The sequence below is a fragment of the Pholcus phalangioides genome, unplaced genomic scaffold, assembly GCF_987345545.1.
Source record: "Pholcus phalangioides strain wild (caught in Gottingen) unplaced genomic scaffold, Ppha-v1.0 ptg000001l_1, whole genome shotgun sequence".
NCBI lineage: Eukaryota > Metazoa > Arthropoda > Arachnida > Araneae > Pholcidae > Pholcus > Pholcus phalangioides.
The window spans coordinates 22869713-22892084 of NW_028301594.1; the positions used below are offsets into that span (position 1 = coordinate 22869713).

At 38.5% G+C, this 22372-nt stretch overlaps 1 protein-coding gene across 1 annotated transcript; it reads left to right on the forward strand.

The window, feature by feature from the left end:
• The first annotated feature begins 978 nt into the window (after window positions 1-978).
• LOC149090095 (uncharacterized) lies at window positions 979-10209 on the forward strand. The gene is made up of 2 exons (XM_089232245.1): window positions 979-1133; window positions 8675-10209. The coding sequence occupies exon 2, from the start codon at window positions 8720-8722 to the stop codon at window positions 9803-9805; it is 1086 nt and encodes a 361-aa protein (XP_089088371.1). The 5' UTR covers window positions 979-1133; window positions 8675-8719; the 3' UTR covers window positions 9806-10209.
• Window positions 10210-22372: the final 12163 nt, after the last annotated feature.

Consider the following 22372-nt stretch of genomic DNA (forward strand, 5'->3'; position numbering starts at 1 on the left):
TTTTTCCCACGCATTCACCAATGGCCGTCGAAATTCCCACAATTTTTTGTTGGGCTCTACTTTTTGTCTGGTCAAGCGCTTTGGTCCTGTTTTAGAGAAGGAAAAATTTGGTGGTCGATTTTTTATCATCGATTGTAAAAAACTATGACGTCATAAATGGTGCGTGCGCAGTTGTCCTCCTTTCTAAGTTTTAATATATGGTAACTCACCATTAATATATCAACATGTAACTTGTGCCGACATCTACATTAAAATTTATCAGCTCAGATTAATATGCGTCCCGAATATGGTGGCCATACGTCCCGTATTTCCCGGGACAGTCCCGGTATTTTCTGTTTTTTTGGCAAAAGTGTCCCGGTTTTTCCCGTATTCCACACGAAGCGTACTTGAATTTTTATTCCTTATTGAAGTCAAAGATTGAAATTATTTTTCTACTCATAAATTATTTGATGATAATTACAACTATATATGGGAATATTAATCTTCCACATTTGCCTTGGTAAACTTTTCTTTTTTTTCGTGGAATACATTTTCAGCCACTGCAATTTGCAGTAATGCATCATTTCCCGCCATTGTGATTTTTCCGTTATTTTAAGAATATTTGGCAACTTTGGTTTTGGCGTCGTTTTTGGCAATAATTAGCGATGTCCCGTATTTCTCTCGAAGAAATATGGCCAGCCTAGTCCCGAATGATAGGTTTTTGAAAATCGGGCAATTCATAAATTATCTAGTGCATTTTTAATTATTACTAACCACTTCTATTTCTTTCTTTTGTGTACTTGATGTAAGTTAACTGGTATATAATGGTTTGGGGAAAAAAAAAAAACAAAATCAATCCGTGATGACTAATTTCAATTCGACCAATAAAAATGACGGAGAGAAAACAAATTATTTGATAATATTTTGTTATCTCTCTAGTCATTGGCGGAAAGTGATGGAAAAAAAAAAGATTAAAAACAATGTCTATCGTCTGCAGATGAATGATCTTTAGCTTCGTAGTGACCGGGTGTCGTCATTATTAGTTTCTTTCAGGTTCTCGTAATGCATTGTTTGTTTCTTGCAGCTTGATTGATCGATAATGGGTTTTTGAAGAAAAGTACCTATTGGAATGCGCTCGACAAATTTTGAGCTCGGTAAGTCAACTCTATAAATAACAATGCTATAGCTTTTTTAATTCTTATTTTCGCGAAAAGCGTGCTTCATGTATGGCGGCATTCCCCCCCCCCCCCCGGCTGAATTTCTTATTATTATTACTGTGAAGCATTTGTATTTCCCTAGGGGTAGGATTGTGATTTTTAAACTCTTATCAAAGTGCGTTAAAGCAACTGGAGATTGATTTCATTCAGGGTCCGTTTTGGTTGTAAATTTCATCCGCTATTAAGAGCGAAGTAATTTCGTGAAGAAAAATTAAAATTTCTTTTGATTGCTGCGGCCGTTAAGAGATGCAGGTGCGTAGTCAGAAGCGTATTTATGCCCTTGGTTTACCGCCCTTGTCCCATTCAACTCAATATTATCGACTCAAATTTGTAGCCCTTTGCCGTAACCCTCTTGCCTCCCCCCTCATTGTCGCAACTAGATGCTCTTTCAGTCGGTACAACGATGCATTTTGGAGCGCCCTTGTAATATTGAAGGAGAGGTTAATGGCTGAAATTTACGTGCTTTCTAGTCTGGTGCCCAGTGGGCTCCAGACCTGCGTACCGCGCTCCCAGTTGTGGCCCCTCCCGCCCCTGTAAATACACCTCTGTCCAAAGGTCACTCATGCCCACACACGTTCTAGGCAGCGCCGTCTTAATGCATGAGCCTACCCAGGCACCTCAAGGAAAGAGGGGCCTCAGAAACAAATGAGAAGTAGGTGAACTTTTCAAGAATTTGCGAAGCAGGGGAGCCTCAGAAAAATCAATTGTCCTGGGGACCCACGATGCTCGTAAGATGGCCCTGGTTCTTGGTCACTTTTTTTGGTGTCACAATATTTTGATCCCTTGTTTTCGAGGTCACTCAAATGTTAGCACACTTTCTTTTCTTGCTCACTCTTTTGGTTTTTTGCTGGCCTGGCCCCTCACACTCTGGGGGGGTTCCTTACTCTGACCTAGTCTGTCACTCTCTCTAGGTCACTCTTTTGGTTTCTTACTAAACTTACTATCTCGTGCTCAGATACGTTCTAGGTCACTCCTGTGCTCCCCTCACTCACTGATTCTTTTCTCTCTTGGCCACTCTTTTGATCACTCACATGCTTGTAAACCCTGTAGATTACTTGTTTGGTGACTCACTGCCTAATGTCTCGTTGTCTAGGTATAGACAGATTTATGGTTTTAATTGGTAAAATTTTTTACCATGCTTCTCCCATTCCAATAATTTTTCTGTACTACTCATTCCTCAAATTTGCAGCTCCTCTGAACTAGCTGTCTTGGGCTATAGACTGCTGAGCCCCCTTGTAAATATGCATATATAACTCTTAAAAATTTGGATAGGGTGAACGGGGGGGTTGGGGGGGAAGCATTACTTTTTTTCAGCTGTGACACAAAATCAACAGAGTCAGCTTTGCAACCCATGGGACTGTTTCTAAAATCCAGTGAAACCAGAGACACAATAGGTGAATTTATAACAGACAGACTGCAAGTAGATTTGTAGGATTCGTCTAGGAAGTTGCTATTAATCAAGTTTGGGTCGTCACCCATACATAGCTTAAGAATAATTAGCTGTAAGTGGATTTGTACTACTCATAGCTCAAGAATCCCTGTCTGTAAGCTGATTTTTACCATAGATGCTGAAACCTGGGGGGAGCAGTTCCTCTCCTGTATACAGGCTTGAGTCTGGTATATATATGAGATGACTGGCAGCTTTCAGCTGCTCCTTAATATTTTCATGTTGGCGACTAATTTGTATAACCCATCTCGAGGAGTCCCTAAGAATCAAGTTTGGGTTGTGATCCATAGGTCAAGAACTCTTGGGATAAACCATCAGTAATTTCTGGACTGCACCTAGGGGGATGTAGGTGGATTTCGTGCCCTAATCACTAAATGAATGAGTGGGAGTGTCAAATCCACTCTTCAAGTGTTCCTTTAACATTACACGGGTGCAAAAATGAGTGCTTGCCCCGTCCAACTAAGTATCGAGTTGCGGTCCTGTATGATATATAGTGGTGGAATTGATGAGGTTATGTATCGAGAATAAACCTGATTATTAATTGGAAGAAAGTCGTGTGTGTGATTTATTAAAAGAAATCAAGATAGACCATAGCATCCATATGACCTGCAAGGGCCCTAGAATCAATCCTTTGTCTGATGTCCTGTATAGCAGTGTTTCTTAACCATTTTCAGCTCGTGGCCCCTTATTGATCAGGTTGTTTTCTTGTGACTACCCTCATCCAAGAGTGAGATACTTTTTATTTTTTTACAATGAATGAAATTTTAATAAATCAGATCAATCTCTGGAATCCTGGCTAGGCACGGATTGAAATGGTGGATTATCATCTCTCCCAGGTGGCAAATTATATTGTAAACTACGTCTGCGTAAAATACGGGACAATCCAACGAACATGCACGATAAATCAACCCTCCTAACACATCAACCGTTGCTCTGGCGACCCTCCATACTTAGCTGTGAGCAACAGTTTACATCTGAAAATCGTAGTACCAGATCCCATATACAGGAATCTGATTATAACTACGGGCATTGTAGTTGAAGCCCTGCTGTTCCTATAAAAACTTTTGCTACACCCCCGGATAATTTTATAACTAGAATGTTGTTGGTATTATTGGCATTGAAACCACAGGAGCATGTGGTCATCCTATCCTAAGCTATATTCTTCTAGCCCTGCTATAAATGTGACAACATGTAACTAAGACAAATCCTGATGAATTGATCATTTTTGTCGCACCACGGTCATTTTCTGCACTCGAGGGCTAATTAGACCGGGACCTACAATTTATTGCCGATTCCGAACAGCAGGCTTGTTTTTCATACTCATCGAGAGGTTGGTGCGCTAACCCCTCGATGGGGGACTCCCTGCGGTAGCAATTTTTGCTGCAGTCAAATCGCCGTTTTTTGTTGTACCCCTGTGTCAGGAAAGTTTTCTGACAAGGACGAACTGGGTATCGAACTCTCGACACCTCTAAACATCCTTTGGTACTTTAGGCGAGCATCTTATCGACCGGGCTACCACGCCCTAAATCCTGATGAAAACTTTTCATCAAGTTTTTTCATTTTTTTTTCAAATCCAGATGAAAACTATAACATCTCGAAAAATTGTACTCAAAGAACATTACAGCGGGAAATTACACAGCAATAGCTAAAATTGCCGTTGGCAAAAAAATGTGAGCTTCATCAGTGTGCCCAGGTTTGGCTTAAGAAAAGTCTGTACCTGTGCGCAGGGTTGGCAAGATTTTGGACAGTGCGATAAAAAAACCGCAGTATTTACCATTTTGTCCTAAACTGCCTGAAACCTTCTATTTATAACTAAGTGAAAACTTTACAATTTGATGAGTAACTTCTATAATCAGATAATAAACTTTATATGGCATAAATTATATCATTAATTACATTAAATATAATATTTTGAAATTCAAAACTATATGTAAAAATTTTTTATGACCGATATGTAAAGTTATCGGGCTATGGGATTGCACTTGAAAACTGAACTGTCTTTTGAGGTTAATTATGAAATGTGAAAGATTTTTGATTTAGTGAGACAGTTTTATACTCGGCTAGCATTTTATTTTTTTAATATGCCAGTTTCGTGAAAGTTTTTCTATAGGTTCCCACATAACGTTTTAAAACTCTGGGGGGTTTTGGACAGTTTTATCCTGCGTATCCTGTCCAAAATCCCAACCCTTTCCACGCAAGATACTTTTTCTTTGGAAAGAACCTGAGATTATATTTGCTTTGTGTCTCGTGTCTGTATATGGCTCAGTAGAGATTATTTGCAGTGGGGAAGAGGACTAAGCAAGTTATAGCTTTTTGTGATAGCTTTTTGCTTCAAGTGACAAGTTCAAAGGGGCTGCAAATTTTAAATTGGTAAGCAAGTCAAAGTCATTGGTAACCAGTTTAACATCAAATTGGAGAAGGGCTGCTAAGGTTGAATAAGCCCACACTGGCAAAGTTGTAAATCTGCCTCTGGCCACGAGTTCGGGTATGAAGTTTGCCGCTCTATAAATGCGCAATTCATTTCAACATTCCGTTCAAACTTTCAGCAGTGTTAATAAGATCTACTGGATTTGCAGCTAATAAAATGAATGAGTAGTTTGAAATTTCACGATGGAATAGTTCTGCCAGCTAAATGTTGAAAAATTATTTGATTTCATCAATCTTTGATTATGTACATTTGAAGCCAAGATAAACAGGTGTCAGGAATGCCATTTTTTGGACATTTCATTTATTAGCAAAAAACGAGGACTCTCCCAGTTTTCTATGACATCTGACCACCCTAGGGTGGCAAATTTTGTCAATACGTGGACAGGAACAAGTGTAGGATGACAAAAACCATAACACTATTATTACTGACTAAACCCGGATGGGGTTGCTTAGTCCCAATTGCAATTCACTTCCTCTCAAATAATTCATCCTTAAGGTTTATTTTTGTTTTAGCTCTCACTTATTGATTTGCAATGGTTGATGTCTTTTTATGAAATTTATCACCATCATAACATTGCTTGTTAGCAAGGTTTTAAAGAATCCCACTTCTGTAGTGTCTCCCCAAAGCAGAATGTGCCAAAATCTGTGATGTATGTCGCAGAACGATTAGCGCTACTGCAGAACAATTTGGAAGAATTTTAAGAAAAAGTGCAAAAAACACTATTACATGTATGGGGATTTTTACTGCAGAACATTTCTGGTCAGCCGAGGGCTCGTCGCAGAACAGTGCTAAACATTCTGCTTTGGGGTAGTGTCTAAAAAATGTAATATATTGGCACCCAAAATTTTCTATATGTGATTACTAGATTGTAGTCAGAGGATAACATACGATTTATATGAATGTAAAACAATGAAATAAACTTATTTCTTATAAATATGCTTGGGGAAAAAAGCAATTAAAAATTTTTTTAAATTATTTTTTTTATGGTTTTTCATGATTTTTTCAAAATAGCGTATGGAAAAGTTGATTTTTTAACATATATTCAACTGCTTAAAATCAAAACTTTTTAATTCTGGCAGACAATAGATTTGTAATTTATATAAATTTAAATAAGTATGATGTTAAGTTATGTAATTTAATGTCTTTAATTATTTAAAAATTCAAAATTTTTTGTCAGTTTCATTTATCTATGGCACATATGGACCAGGGTTGGCAGGTTTTTGATGGTTTAAACCAGTTTCCCAACCTTTTTTGTTCCATCGCCCCCCAACACAATCTAACCCATAGGATCCTATGTTATACCCGTAGCTTCTACTGCCCACCCCCGGAACTTTTCATTGCCCCCAAGAGGGCGTTAATGCCCACATTGGGAATCACTGGTTTAAACCATCGTCTCCCGAACTTTTTGTTCCATCGCCCCCTTCTTAAAAAAAAATTTTCTCTCATCGCCCCCCAACTCCAATAAACCCATAGGATCCTATGTTAAATCAGTTGGTTATATCGCCCCCTTGGACCATTCCATTGCCCACTGGGGGGCCAAATCACCCACCTTGGGAAACACTGGTTTAAACTGTCACTTCCAAAACCTCAAATATTTCTTTTCAATATAAAAATTCCCATTAGAAAGACATGTTAATTGCATGTAAGTGTTTTGTTAATATATCTATCAGGTTAAAAAAACTATTTGACAACATTGACAATGAATTTTTGACTGTTTTAATACTGATTTAGTTTCTGAAGTCTAAAACCTAACTCTGATGGCCTATGTATAATACATAATTTGAATCAGCAGCTCTATTCCGCTTAGCAAGTTGAACACAGGTAATCAGTAGCTTAGATAAAAATGAACCACAAAATTATATTTTTTATATGTTCTATACTCCTATATTGAAATATTCAAAATTGCAAATTATAATTATTATTTTAATTATTGTAATAAATTAATGTTCAAAAATAAAACATTGTAATATACAAAAAAGTATTATATACCTATAGTGTTCAAAACATTATCAAAAAGCATTCATTTATGCTTTTGATGGTTTAAACTAGTTTTTGATAGTTTAAACCAGTTTTTGACAGAACCAGTTTTAGACGCTTGTCATGGCAAGTCAAAAACCCAACCCTGATATGGACACCATTGTAACAGAGTGGACAGAAATGTTTAACTGAGAAGAAGATATCTCAAATATTTTAAATAGGTTATGCAAAAGCAAATACGTTTTTATTTTCTCATCAATCACATACCAAATGTGATAGGTATCCCAGAAACTCCTCTATAACCTTTGAAAACATTCGCTCCATGAGGAAATTAAAAAAAAAACTTTAAACTTAGAAAACTTTAAATCAGTTTCCCCTTCTGTTGTGTTGCTTGAGCTTTTTGAACAAAAAATGTAACAGAGTGGACAAATAAGCCTAAATTATTATTTTTCCATTAAAAATTTAAATGATATGCTTTAAAATTTAAAATTTTTTATCAATCTCTTTATATGGCATGCCAGAATACTTTAGTTATGAATTGAGTATTGAATCTGTTGGGTACTTCATATGAAAATATTGTGTTGCATAAAATGTCAACACTCTTTAATTGTAACAAATTACAATCAAAAATAGGAAGATTGAGCAAATTCATTCTGACTGTATAAAACATACATGTTATAGTGAAAGTAAGGCTAAGGCTGGATAACTCACAAAAAAAAAAAAATTCTAGGCACCAGAATAATTTTTGAGGCACCAAGAAAATTTTTCCTGTAGAAAAGGGTAAAAATAATGCTGCCTTTGATATATATATATATTTTTTTTTTCAGGGCATATTTACATTTTTCATGTTTTCAGATATGTTGCTATAAATTCCAAATTTTTTTGGCTGCTCTGTCTGCAACTTAGTAACTACGCAAAGAAAATTTTGGGCACCAATATCAATTTTTTAGTTTCCTGGTGCCTTGGGTTTGTGCAGCCCTGAGTAAGACCACTTACAACACTGGTGCGCACACTTTTTGCTCAGCAAAGAATTTTAATTGTTTTGCAAAATAATTATGAAAAAGAAAAAGTTGGGTTTTTTTAAAATCCAGTATAGGACATGAAGTTAAATGCAGTATGTTGGAATTATATGAGCAATGGAAATTGATTCACTTTTGTGAGAGAATATGCAAGTTGTGGATCAAATGTATCAAAAAGAAAGGAGACTGTGTAGGTAAATAGCATGCTTGTATGTTCAACCCCCTACATTCTTGTGAATAAATTGGAAAGAAATTGCAAGGGTACAACAAAAAATAGTGATTTGACCGCAGCAAAAAATTGCTACTGCAGGGAGTCCCCCATCAAGGTCTTAGCGCACCAACCTCCCGATGAGTATAAAGAACAAGCCTACCGTTCGGAATCTGCAATAAATTATAGGTCCCAGTCTAATTTGCCCTCGTGTGCAGAAAATGACTGTGGTGCGACAAAAATGATCAAAAGACAAGAAATTGACTTTTATATTTTGAATATTTCACTTACCCTCATATATCGCTGAACCATAGGTATTTAAATATTTTTTGTCAATGTATAATGTACATCAAAACAAAAACTTTCCTTTCAGTGAATGATGCTTTTTTCCCTCAACAGGTTTCCTGTAAAGAGTGACTCAAAATTTTTTAGTACCAAACAGTTATGAATCAAGAACTTGTTATGATGCTTAATGGCGTCGAGGGAGCAAGGCTTTCTTCGGATACAGTGCAGGTCTCCACTGATGGAATGATAAGTTCGTTATACGACGAATTGCAGCAGAATATAGCTGATGTTAGTCAACCCATGGAAGTAGTACCAGGTGATATCACCTATAAAGCTATAGACTGTGCCGTACTTAGTGGAGACATTCCTGTTACTATCGATACAACGGCTTCTTCGATACATGATGAGGGCACTCTGAAGTTTATCAATGAAGGGAGCATTTGCAGTACATCTATAGAGGACCAAGATGCTCTAAAGGAAAAAACGATTGATATTCCAGATGCGTGGAATATTGCCCTTTTGGAATCTAATGGCATTAATCCACAGGGTACAGTAGAACTTTCGGCTGATAGCGAAAAACTGGGATATCAATTATGGGAATGCCCAAGCTGTGGTGCGCTGTATCGAGATAAAGATGTATGTGAACAGCATGTTCAAAAATCGCACAATTTCACGTGTGGCCTTTGCAATGAGCCCTTCCAGGAAAAAGAAGCCTTAGAAATTCATATTATAAACCACATCCAACAAGTTCCAGGAAGTATACTCCAGAGGATTTCACTGGACAAAGAGCATTTAGATACCAGTGATTTGAAAGATGCAAAACAACAAGACGTTCATTCCATCGATGTCCCGCCTGCCAGTGATAGTGTATTCAGCTGTATAGAGTGCAGCTTGACATTTTCAACTGTGGATGATCTTGCGAAGCACAAAGAGAGTCATTATAATGACGAGGAAGAGAATGTTTCTGCTCTACCGAAAACACCAGAAGAGTCATTTGTTTCTTCTCCTAAACCCACCAATTCATTGGAATCTGTCACAAAATCCCCCGGAAGTAAATTTGCTTGCGAAGTATGTCATCAGATGTTCTTTACAAAAAATTCGCTTCTGCTTCACATGACAAAAAAACATCCGAATGTCAATTCTCCCACTAAGAACTATGCCTGTAGCGAGTGTGGGGCAAATTTCAAGTGGAAATTATCTTTGCAGAAGCATAGAATCGTTGAACACGGGAAAAGAAAAAACTGAGATTTGTTGTTTTGATGACCTTTGTTAGTGGGAAAATATTAATTTTTTTGTCATATTCATTATAAGGAATTGTTGGTTGTAAAATTTCAACAACATAACTGAGTACTGTTTATAAATTTTAATTTGTTTTTGATGTATCTGTATGGATTAGTCTTGTTTTTGTTTGTAACCCTGGGAAATCCACTCAAATGTACTCAACTAGGGGATTTGTTTTTGTCTTAAAACTATGCACTGTTTTTATTGATTACATGTGTGAACTTTCTCTTCAACACTAATTTCCACTACTCGTGTTGATATGTTCTGCTTTTCATTGCCAAGTTCAGCGGGGGGAAACACTTGTAGAAATAATTATATTCATTACATATATACATTTTTAAAAAATAAATATCAATAGAAGTTTTTTAGTTTCGTGTGTTGATTTTGTTCGTCCATGTAGGAAGATTATTATTTTTTAATTTTCTCTTTATTTTATTCGCTCTTCACATAAGAGATCAATTGGTATACATGCAAATTTTTCGGGGTTTTTTTTTCATGTTTCTTTGGTGCAAAAATTTAGGTCACTGATATCTCAATTTTTATTTAGTTTTTGTATTGTTTGGCTCCTCGGAGGGGTAATTCCCTCCCCCCAGTCTGTGCTTGATCTACACTTTGTTTCGAAATGATCATAGGCGAAGAGCTAGACTTGAAGGTTTAGGGTGGGGTAGAAATAACATTACATATGCAGGATGATTACATAATTCCTCTTGCCATATTTTACTTGCAGACCATTGATCCTAGAGGCATACTTCCAATTACAGAAAGTATGCGAACAATGTGTAGAATTCAGGTTGCAAGGGGCTGTGTAGCTACTAAAATAAAAAATCAAATTTTTCTATGGACAACCCTGTGTTCAAAAACCAAATTAGAAAGTTGTTGCTCTATGTCTGTCTCGTCTGTAGTCAAAAAGAAAATCCATGTTTGTGAGAGCAAATATTTGCAGATATATTTTAATTCAGAAAAGTTGGAGTTTTTTCAGTATACATGAGCTCCAAGGAAAGATTGAAAGATTCGGTACCTCTGTAGTCTAGTGGTTTAGGGCGTTCACCGGAAAGTGAAAGGAGGTGCGTTTGATTCCCCACAGGGGCAGTTGAATTTTCTCTCTTTCCAAAATATATCTTCGCAACATCCAGTTGTTAAAAACCTTCGTATGGTAGTGGAGAGCGACGTCATCCCCTTTGCGTAAGTCGCCATTGGCGGCAGCGTCAGCAGTTTGGCCTAAGTCTGGTCTGGCCGTTTATGTACGGTGCCTTTCAGTGTTCACGAGCTCCAAGGAAAAATTGAGAGATTCGGTGCCTTAGTTGTCTAAGGCGCATTGGCCCACCCGGGCACCTCAAGAGGAGAGGGGCCTTACAAAAATGGGAAGTGGTTGCAATTTTTGAGAGTTATCCAGGTAAAAGGCCTCAAAACATCACTTGGCCCGGGGGCCCATGGTGATCTTAAGATGTCCCTGCTAGGGCGTTCACCCGGAAAGTGTAAGGACATGGGTTCAATTCCCCGCACTGCAGTTGAATTTTATCCTTCCAAAATATATCTTCGCAACATCCAGTTGTTAAAAACCTTCGTGTAACCTTTCTCGCTCTAAGAAAACAGGAGATCGCCTGACTATGGGATCAAGATATTTGTTGGCTACCCTTGAACATATGCTTTTTAAATTCGAGGTTACCAAATTATCCGGCCCAGCACCAATTTCTTTTTTGAGGTCACCAAATTAATGCTCCCCACAGCACCAATTTCTTTTTGCCCAGTTTTGAAATATCCAAGGATTATGTCACTTTTCATACAAAGATTTTTAACAGCTGGTTGATGTGGAGATGAATTTAGGAATGAAAATTCAACTGCTATAAAAGCCCTAGACTACAAGGGCAACGAATCTCAATCTTTCCTTAGAGCTCGTGTGCACTGAATGGGACTGAACATGAACGGTTGGACCTAACTCAGGCCGAGCTCACAATTGCTGACACTGTCGCCTGATGTCAACTTATCAAAGGATGATGTCTCTCTCTCAGATCTCTATATGAAGATTTTTAACAGCTGGTCGATCTGAAGATGAATTTAGGAAAGACAGAACTGTGGCAATGTCCTTGCGAGGGAATCCAACAGTGCACATATGCTCTAAGGAAAGATTGAAATTCATTGCCTTTGCGTAGTCTAATGATCCAAGGCCCTCGCCCAGCAAGTGAGAGGACGCTGTATGCATCATAGCCTAGAGCAAAGCAAAAGATTCCTTTGATTGGGAGCGTTGCTTTTTTGCTAGAGGCAATTTACCATAGGATTAAGCATTGAGTATTGTTTGCATCCTATTTTCTTTATTTCTGAATGGAAGAGGTAACCCCCTCCTACACACACACGCTTCAGTATATAGCATCATTAGCTGTTGGTGAGCAACCAATGGTATTCTTGAAATGAATGTTGCAGTTTTCTTCAAGAGCTGTTTTCAGACTAAATATCATGGAGTAAGCTACACCTTGGTTAAACTAGTAACTGTCCTTTGGAGGCAAAACGGGGGGGGGGGGGGGGAGACCAGAGATAAGCCTATATGTTTCAGAGTGAAAGGAAGAAATTCCCCAAGAAAAAACAATTCCGGAAACCTGAAACGGGACAAAAGGATGAATTTTTTAAAATGAGGATGCTTGAAAACATTTCAAAAGAGGTCTGTCGTATATATAAACAGATATGTAGGCTTCCACCTTAGGAGATATGTCCGTGCATAGGGGGGGTGGGGGTGTTAACGTGTTTTCCTGTAAAATAAACACTAATCTCTGCTTGAGGGAGGGGTTAGAACCCCTTCCCGCATACGCCAATGTGTCCGTGTCACTAAGGAGACAAAATCATGCATTCATACTTTTCATTTTCTGCGTCTAGTAACCTTATTTGAGTGAAACTAGGGTTACCAGGCGTCCTCATACGTTTTTTGAAACTTCTACCTTTTGTCCCCATTTTTAGTGTTCCGGATCCCACCACACATTGAGAAAACCCAGGGCTGTACTTATTTTAATTAAAAAGTTCCTCTTGGCAGAGGCGCTGACATGAAAAAAACCTGGAGTGGGGGGGGGGTTGGTCGCAGGGCCGGATCTAGAATCATGCGAGCTAGCGGCCCAGAAGGCACCAACTGTAGGAGGCTGTTTTTTCAGTTCTCCAACTGAAAGGAGGGGGTGATATTTTCTATCACCAAAATATTATTTGCTTACACTTGAAAAATAACCAGAACCGCGGCCCTGGGTGCTCAAATATCCTCGGGTTCCGATACCTTTCTTTCAAACCGAGCACAACTGCGGTCTATCGCCATAGGCAATTTACTACCAATTATATGTGCCGGAAGTGTGAATAACTACCTGTCTGCGTGCGTATCCAGGGCCGCTGCTAGGGGAAAGCAGGTGGTTCTCGTACCCCGGGCGCTGGACCAGAGGGTGCGCAGATTTTATTCTCAAACCTCTCCCTCAACATTACACGGGGGAGCCAAAATGTGCACTTGCCCCGGGTGACAAAGCATCCAGTTGCGGCCAAAGCTGCATTAAGAGTTAACTTACAAGCGGCTTTGGTTGCGGCCTTGTGCGAATCTAGTGTTGTCTAATTTTTCTGTGATGCCATCTATATTTCAAATTGTGAGTGGAGTGTAGTGATTGAATATTTGTACCGTTTTGGGAATGTTGCTCTCTCTGGAGAGACGTTTTAACCGGGAGATCGTCTCGAAGTTGGAAACCACAGAAAACCAACGTCGACCCTACAACTACTGTAGCGACGGTGGGGTTTGAACCCAGGTCTCCGCGATGCGAGTTCGACACTGGCCACTCGACCATCCGGTGTCCATGCCCCTTGAAAAAAATACTGGGCACATTAAATTCGTTTCTGTTTTGATCGGAAAACAATTTTTATTCTTTTTGGTACAGAGACGCCATCTGATTTGGAAGTATGTAGGTGACGTGCAGAGAAAGGGGGGTGCCTGCACCATGGCTCCCACAATGGCGGGGCTGACAGGTTCCAAGGACAATTCTAATCATTTTTTGGCCTTTTCACACTATAAATTAACTATAGAAGGGCCCTTGAAAAGATCCCAGCCTAGGTGCCCTGCTTAGTAACGTCACTTTTCCAATTTTCAAAACAGATGTCGTCACTATTCTTACCAATAAAACTGGTCAGACAGAACTGCCAAAAAAAGAAAAATTCTGGGAATTTTGATAGAGCTCATTGGTCAATGGAGAAAGATCCACAGAAACACTCATGCCAATGAAGATATGTTTCTCGAAGTGGGGAAAAGATTTTCCTGAGAGAAAAAAGGAAATATTTCCGGAAACCTGAAAAAGAACAAAACGGCGAATGTTTCGAAACGTACAGGAGGACGCTTGAAATGACATCAGTGGAGGGGGGGGGGGTTATCTATCACCCCCCCCCGCGCCAGTGATCACGTGGCCAATAGTACGTATTCACCTGTCCACATTTCGGAAACTGGTAACCCTAGGTCCAAAGGCCAAAAAATAATACAGAAATAGCATTTTAGTTTCAATCAGAAAAAAAAAAATACCACTACTATATTTTCAAATACAGTGGTTTCGCTATTTGTTGTGAACAGATAAATAAGTCATTATTTTAACGTTGCACAAGAGTGTCCTCATTTTGAAGTTTGCGAAATTGGTAACCCTCCATATATCAACCTCAACCACGTGTAGACGCCCTCCTTTTCGACGTCATTTGAAGCGTCCTACTACATTTCGGAAAATTCGCTCTTTTGAGGTTTCCGGAATTACTTCTCTTTTCTTTTTTTTTCCCCCCGCTTTTAAACATATATCTTCATTAACATGAGTTATTGTGATTTTATTCCATTGACTTTCCGTCGAAATTCTAAGAATTCTTTTTAGCGGTTCCGTTTCAGTCGGAAAAAGTTACTGTGGCCGATTTCTGATCAGAATAGCAGCGCCATCTGATGTGTAAATTGAGAAAAGCGACGTCACTATTATAGGAGCGCGCCCCTAATCACAAGAAATGGAACTGCTACTGCCATCTATCAAACAAAAACAAAGCAATATTCTGAAAATCCCCTAATGAATTTTTTTCCCGATCAAGGCCGTCCATCAGCTCCACTACAAATACGAGTTTGGTCAAAACCATTCCAACAAGTGGAACTACTACTGCCATCTATGAAACAAAAACAGTATTCCTGAATCAATCATAATTTCTTCTTGGTCAAGGCCGTCCTAGAGAACTACAAACAAAAATTTGGTCACAGCCGTTCGGTATTTTTTGTAGATAGGTATCGTGCCTGCGTTTTGCTGAGTTCAAATAGGGGGAAAAAAACAATAATTATGTCGACGAGCCTCGGAAGCATGATGGATTCTGCTAGCGATTCGCGAGCTCCGGGCAGTATAGACAAGGATCTGGAGCGATTCATCGAGGAAGAAAATCAGAAGCAACGTTTCCAGCATCTGGTCGGCGAACTGAACGAGAAGTGTTTCGATGTGTGCGTCGAGAAGCCCGGCCAGCGAATGGATGCGAAGACCGAGATGTGCTTGTCCAATTGCGTCAACCGTTTCATCGACACCTCCAATTACATTATGCAACGACTCGAAAAAATCGGCAATTCTCGTAGCACTGAAATGGAGTTCAGTTAGTTGGACTTTAGTTTAGGTTAATGGAGGATCCACGTGTGTATGAAGTTTTCCTTCGTTTTTAGACTCTCGCCATTAAATACTTGTGAAATATTCTTGGGAATCTGAGAAATTATTCCGTTGTAGTTTTGACATTATTTTTACATTGTGTCTCCACATAGGACTCACTGATTTTGAAATGAAATAACTCGGGGAAATGGTAATTGATAGAAGATTAAAACAAGTTGTATGTTTATTTTGAAACCTGTAAAAATCTGGCAATAGCTGTAGTATAATCAGGGCCATGCAACTATATTCTTGGTAAGCTGAGGCGATCATGTTTCTGCGTTCCCTTGTAATGTTGAAAGAGAGGTTAAAAGGTGAAATAATTGCCGCACCTCTACTCCCTCCTAGTTGCAGCCCTGAGTATAATCCCCTTTTGGTTCGAGAGAAATGTTCGAATGCAGGGAAGAGAAGTTGTGAATGGACTGGAGTCATGCTTTTTTGGACCCAGCATGGACTTGGGGGGGGGGGAAGAAATCACCCATCCCAAGAGCCTAATAATATAAGGGAAATTTGTCTGAACTATAAAATACTGTGGTAGTTGAGTGGCTATAGTGACAGACTCGCATTGAGAGGACCTGGGTTCAAACTCCACCGTTGCCATAGTGATAGCCGACTGAAGTTGGTTTTCTGCAGTTCCCAACTTCAAGGCACAAATGCGAGCCGATTTCCCAGTCAAATGTCTTGAGATTTTACCTACAACGGTAAAATCACTACACTTCAGTCATAGTTAGAAAAATTGATGACAGATAGCAACATTACACGTAGTAAGCATTAAACAGAAACAAATTTCAGGTTAGGTTCACAACACATGGATGCACATTCTGGCATGTTACATTTTATTTGAAATTCCGAAGAGGAATGTGAACGAGGTGCATGTATGGTTAAATAGTAGTGTCCCATAAAATACAAGATGCTCCAATGCACCTACACATCGCCCTGGATCCAACTGCCATCAGTTTTTCCTGACTAGTCATTTATATATAAATGAATACGGTGCAAATTTTTATGACAAGTCATATTTTGGGTGTTTTCGTGTAATTGGTCGTATTTTAAGCATTTTTAAGTGATCAGTCATATTTTAGAACTTTTCAAACAATAAATAATTTTTTATCAGCAAAAATTTCAGTCAGTGAGTATTTTTTTTTAGTGATACTTCAAAAACTTTTGCACTCCCTGTAGCCACTTCTGCTCGGGCGATCTTGTTATGTTTCTGAAAAGAATCTGCATGAATTGCCAAATATTTGCAAGAGATCTTATTCATTTGGACACTCTGAATCTTTGTGTTTCATGCATTTCCATCATGCCTAAACACCTATTTTTTTTTCCAGGAGGGGCCAGACTTGTTTTTGCCACTGCTCCCAGTTAGTGTGAAACTCCAAAGCTCTATACCAGTGATTCCCAACGTGGGCATTAATGCCCCCATGCGTTAACCCCCCCCCCCGTAATTCTGGTGTTGCTTAAAGTTGAGTGTTCATTGTAAAAAGTTACTGAATTTTTCCAAGGACTTTGCAGGGCAGAAAATTTTCACAGAGGATGGCTGCTGTGTGGTCAAGTGGGCATTGTGAGAGGCCTACAACCAAACACAATTGTACAATTGTCGCCCGGGACAAGAACCTATTTCGTCACCTTCTCTTCATAATTTTGAACGAGAAAAAACTGAAACTTTGCACCCTTCCTTGTTCAATGCATGGGGCACCAGGACATCCTGCCCTACCTGCAGTGGTAGAGATATTCAAGCATTACAATTCCCCTCACAGTTCAAAATACAGTGGCAGCACTAACTTCACACACGACACTAGATACGCACACAGGTGATTGGGTATCGGTTAGGTATAGAATATGTACACACTTTTGACACAACTTGCGTCTGAAAGCATGTAAAATGGTAGTAAATTGCCTAATGACGAAGGGCTGGAATTGTGCTCGGTTTAAAAAAGACGGATTGATGGTGACATATTTTATTTTGTTCAATACATTAATGGCCATATTTACCAACACAGTTTAAACTACAATTGCAGGTGAAAAGATGGAAGATCGAGACGGATTGGTTAAATTGATGATTTTAACCAATCCATATATATGTTGATTGCTAATCCTTTACCTTGTAATTGTAGTTTAAATTCTGTCAGTGAATACAGCCAAAAAAGTTCCAGCACAAAAACGGGTTTAATGTGCAGCAATATTGCAATTCAGCTTGAGAAACGAGCAACGAGGTTGAAGAAACTGAACGTCTGCTCTATGAACACAAGCCACCTTCAAATATTGCTCCATCTGGTAATTTTTATAGAATTAAAAAAAAAAAAACTTTTAGGGAAAGTAATTTCCCCTCAAATATTTGTCAGAAGAAACTAGACAATACAGCAGCTTTTTTTCAAAACATTTGAAACTACACCCTCATGAGATTCAATGCGATTCTAGAACATACTGAAGAACAGTTGCTTTTTATAAGGTAGGCGTGGTTTTTTATTTGAATCTGGTGAGAGATAATTCTAATTAAAACGGTAAAATTGATGTGTTTTACATTTACTTTTTTAACTTGAAAAGGCAATAACTGAAAATAAGCGGTGAAGTGATGAGAAAATTATAAGGCCGTAACTTATTTTAACACAAACTATGACTGTAATGCTATGGCTTCATAAAATCTAACTAGCGTTGCGACTGCTACTAAACCAGTCCTGCATCTCGTCCACATTCTTCGGTGGAACTTCTAATGATTTGGTGCATGTTGAAACGTGCGTGTACGTGTTGTGAGAACCTAAATGTGTAATGCTTGTTATAGTGCTTCCATCTGCTATCTATTTTTCGAACTATGAGTGGAGTGTAATGATTTAAGATTAATACCGTTGTGGGCCTGTTGCTCTCTGTGGCTAGACTTTTTAACAGCCATCTCTATGCTGTTAAAGGTGCACATTTTGAATTGATTGCAAAAGACAGTTTATAGCCTATTCCTCCAACTCCACAACCTGTCGGTGGCAACATTTGTAACTAACATTGAAACTTTATTAGATTTTTATGACTTTAAAAATAAACATACAACGCTTGTTTTATTCTTCTATCAACCTGTGTTTCCGAATCATTTCATTTTAAAATCAAGGCCTTTGTTGGACACCCTTCTGTAAGTACATAGAAATTTTGAGTCGAGTGATTCAGCTTGTGAGGATCTTTTGCGAAATGAGTGAAAATTTTTTAAACAAATTATGACAACAAATGAATAGTCTTGCAATAGATGTTGAAATTTGAAAACAAAAAAATGCAAACAATTTCAACTTGATGAGGGTGAATTCCTATAATGTATAATATGTATATGCCACTGTTTTTCACCATTTTATTTCATTGCCAGGCCAGAATTTGGCAATATTTGCTATGGTTACAGGAGTAACGGTTTTGTCTTTAAGACCATCATGGGCAAAGTGATTTTTCTGATGCACCCTATCTGGTTAGAAATGCTTGTCAACCAATTTACATTCATTGTTCATTCCAATTACATTGTTCATTCTCGAAAATTTTAACCAGCTCTCATTTTTATGAGGACCCCGGGTGGGATAACTCCTTTTTTCTGGTCTCTTGCATATCGTTATATAAATGTTCAGCTGTATTACAGTCAAGCTGCATATAACAAAATCAGATAATGCAAAGTATCACAGTTATAACAATTTTTTTTCCATCCCAGTGAACCTGCAATACCAAAATAGTGTTAAAAATATCGCTTACAACAAGCTGCTATATTTATGAATACAGTGGACTGATATAATCTGGGCCATCCAGTAATCCAATGTTTTTTAGATGGATTTTTTCTCAGCTCAATCAAATCTCGGATATCAAATCAATACTTTCGGGATATTATGCTGAGATGAACTTGTGGGGGGAACAGTTCTGTTTTCTCTACTGGGAATCGAACCCAGGACCTCTTGCTGACCCAATAAGCAAGAGGTCCTGAGTTTGATTCTTGGTGGAGACAGTGTAACTTTTTTCCCGAGTTTACCTCGGTATAATATCCAAAAAATCTATTGATTTGATGTCACTGCATGTCTTACCGCAGAAATTTATATCATTTAAATGGGCTTTTCAATTGACTTCCAGTAATCTGGCACACCCTAACGTGATATGTGCTGGATTAGCGAGAGTATGGATATAACAAAGTTTTTGGAAAGAATAGAATTTTTTGTATAAGATTATATATATATATAAAGTCAGGGCTTAACAAATTGAAAAAATATTTAGGCGCCAGCCCAGTTTCTTAGGAGCCAAGAATGGTATTTTGCTCTCGAAGAAAAACATTCCTAAATAATATTTTCCTTCACTTTTTCCTGTGTTATATAAAAGATGTGGCGTAATGAAATCAGAAAATATTTGGTGTCAGCCTTACAATAAACTTCAGCAACCACATTTGGGAAATTTTAGGCGCCAATACTGATTTTCTAGTCACTGTGACGACAGGATTTTTCCAGCTCTGGTTTAAGGACAGGCAAATTATTTTTCAGAAACAAAATCAGATTGTGAAGTATTACCACACTAGTCTGAAAAAGGCTATGGGTGTGTTTTGTCAGCACCATCTATAACCAGGGCTCTGTGTATTTTATTCAAATCTATGTAAATATACTTAATACTTATGACACATATGAATAATTGTATTTCATTTGTAACTGAATTCTCTGCAGAAACGCTGCTTCAAGTATAAGGGTGCATCAAATTAAAACATTAGTTATAATTTATTTAATTTTTGTATAAGTGTGGCAACACTTTGGTGTAGAGGAGGTAGTGCAAAGGTAAGGAAGGCAATCCCTACTGTGCTACTGTATGATGGACCTGCAGTTACTTGGAAGCACGTGATATCTGCTTCACCAACAGTATTGTCCGGCCTGCAATCGGTTGTTTTTTCATCTGCATCGGCGGAATGTTTGCATGTCGAGAAGAGTAACGTGTTGTTATTCTTTTTAGTAACGGAAAGAGTTGGAGTGTGCAAAGTGTATTGGCTAACAAAGATACTACTACTAAACCACACATGCACCTCGTCCATATTCCTCTGCGGAACCTCTAACGAATTGGTACCTGCGGGAATGTGCATGTAGGTACATGTAGTGAAACCTGATGTGAAGTTTGTTTCTGTGTAATGCTTGCTATTTGTAGTGCTGCCATCTGCCACCAGTTTTTCTAACTATGAGTGAAGTGTAATGATTGAATAATTTATCATTGTAGGCCTGTTGCTCTGTGTGGCAAGACTTTTTAATGGGGAGATGGCTCGCATTTGCACCTCGAAGTTGGAAACCATAGGAAACCAACTTCAGCTGACAACCACTGCAGTGACGGTGGGGTTGGCTAACAAAGATAGTGTACGGAGAGCATGTGCTGTCATTGACTCATTTGCAGGATTGGCTGGCACTAGAATTTTTGAAAGGGATGGGAATTGGTAAATGATATGTGAACTGGTCAAGGTCACCTCCCCATCATGGATATTTTGAGGAGCAAAGTCGACCAGATAATCAACCCAGACAGACGATGCACAATAAGGGACATTAGTAAGAATGTGGGAGTGAGTTTCAGTTCTGTTCATGCCATCATTACAGAGAAACTTTACTACAGTAAAGTGGGTGCACTGTGGAAACGCTTGTGCCAGTCCTGCACACGAGTCAATCACTGCATGTTCTCCACACACGCTACCTCCGTTCACCGATGCACTTTGCACAAACTCAAACTCCTTCTGCTACTAAAAAAAAATAATCCACACACCTCGTTACTCTTCTTTAGTCTCAAACATTCCTCAGAAGCAGATGAAAAACAAGCGATTGCAGACCAGATGATACTGTTGATCGACCACCAGCATATATCACGTTCATCCAAGCGACTACCTAATGCAAGTCCATTCCCCAGTAGGTGTTCCCTTCCTTACCTTTACTCTACCTCTACACATAAATGCTGCCACACTCATACAAAAAATTAACCAAATTGTAACTACTGTTCCATTTTCACTTTCAACCCCTCCTGCTACTAAAAAAGAAAAATAACACCAAATAATTGCCCTTTATTTGCAAACATTCTGCAGATGCCTTTTTCAATTACTCTAAAACAGAAGAAAAAAATTATTGCTGACCAGACAATACTGTTGGTCGACGGCTAGCACATATCACATGCTTCCGAGCAGCTGGGTAGGGCAAATCCATTCCCCAGTTAGGGTACCATATTACTAAGTTTCAACGAAATACAACAACCAGAATGGGCTCTGCTTTGAGTATACGATGAGTTTATACCCTTAACCCATATATACCCTTCCTGGTGGAGATTTGCTTGCGTCACATCACAGCAAAACAGGTTCATATTCAAATACAGTAAAACCCCTCTTTAGCAAATACCAGCAGGACAAAAAAAATTTCAGTAAAAGAGGGGTGACTGTTAATCTGAGGTTCCAAACGCGTACTTTTATTCATACAGTTCATGGCTCTTAATGTGATAGCACCAGTTATAAGTGCAATGGTCTTATGTCCCGTTTAATCAAATGGGATATGTGGAAATGTGACAACTCCATTTTTGTTTCCCATCTAAACGGGTTTCAAAATGTTGAATAATTTTTTTTCTTTTTCAATTACTATAAAACGGGATTTTTTTTTCTCCCTTTAAGCTGAAATCCTTTTCTTTTAATTCAGAAATTATGAGGAACTATGTGATGTGTATTATAATTATGATACTTTTCATAATGTATGGTACGTTCCATAGATTTCCCTTGTCTTCCAGCTGGCCGAAGAGCTGTGAATGTGGTCAGTTCAAAGAAACTTATTAAGAACTGAAGAAAGGGTTTTTTTCTTTTTTACCCTATGTATATTCCTTCACGACAGTAGAACTTGGTTAATTCAAGTTTTGGATAGTTGAAACTTTTACGAACAACCCTTGA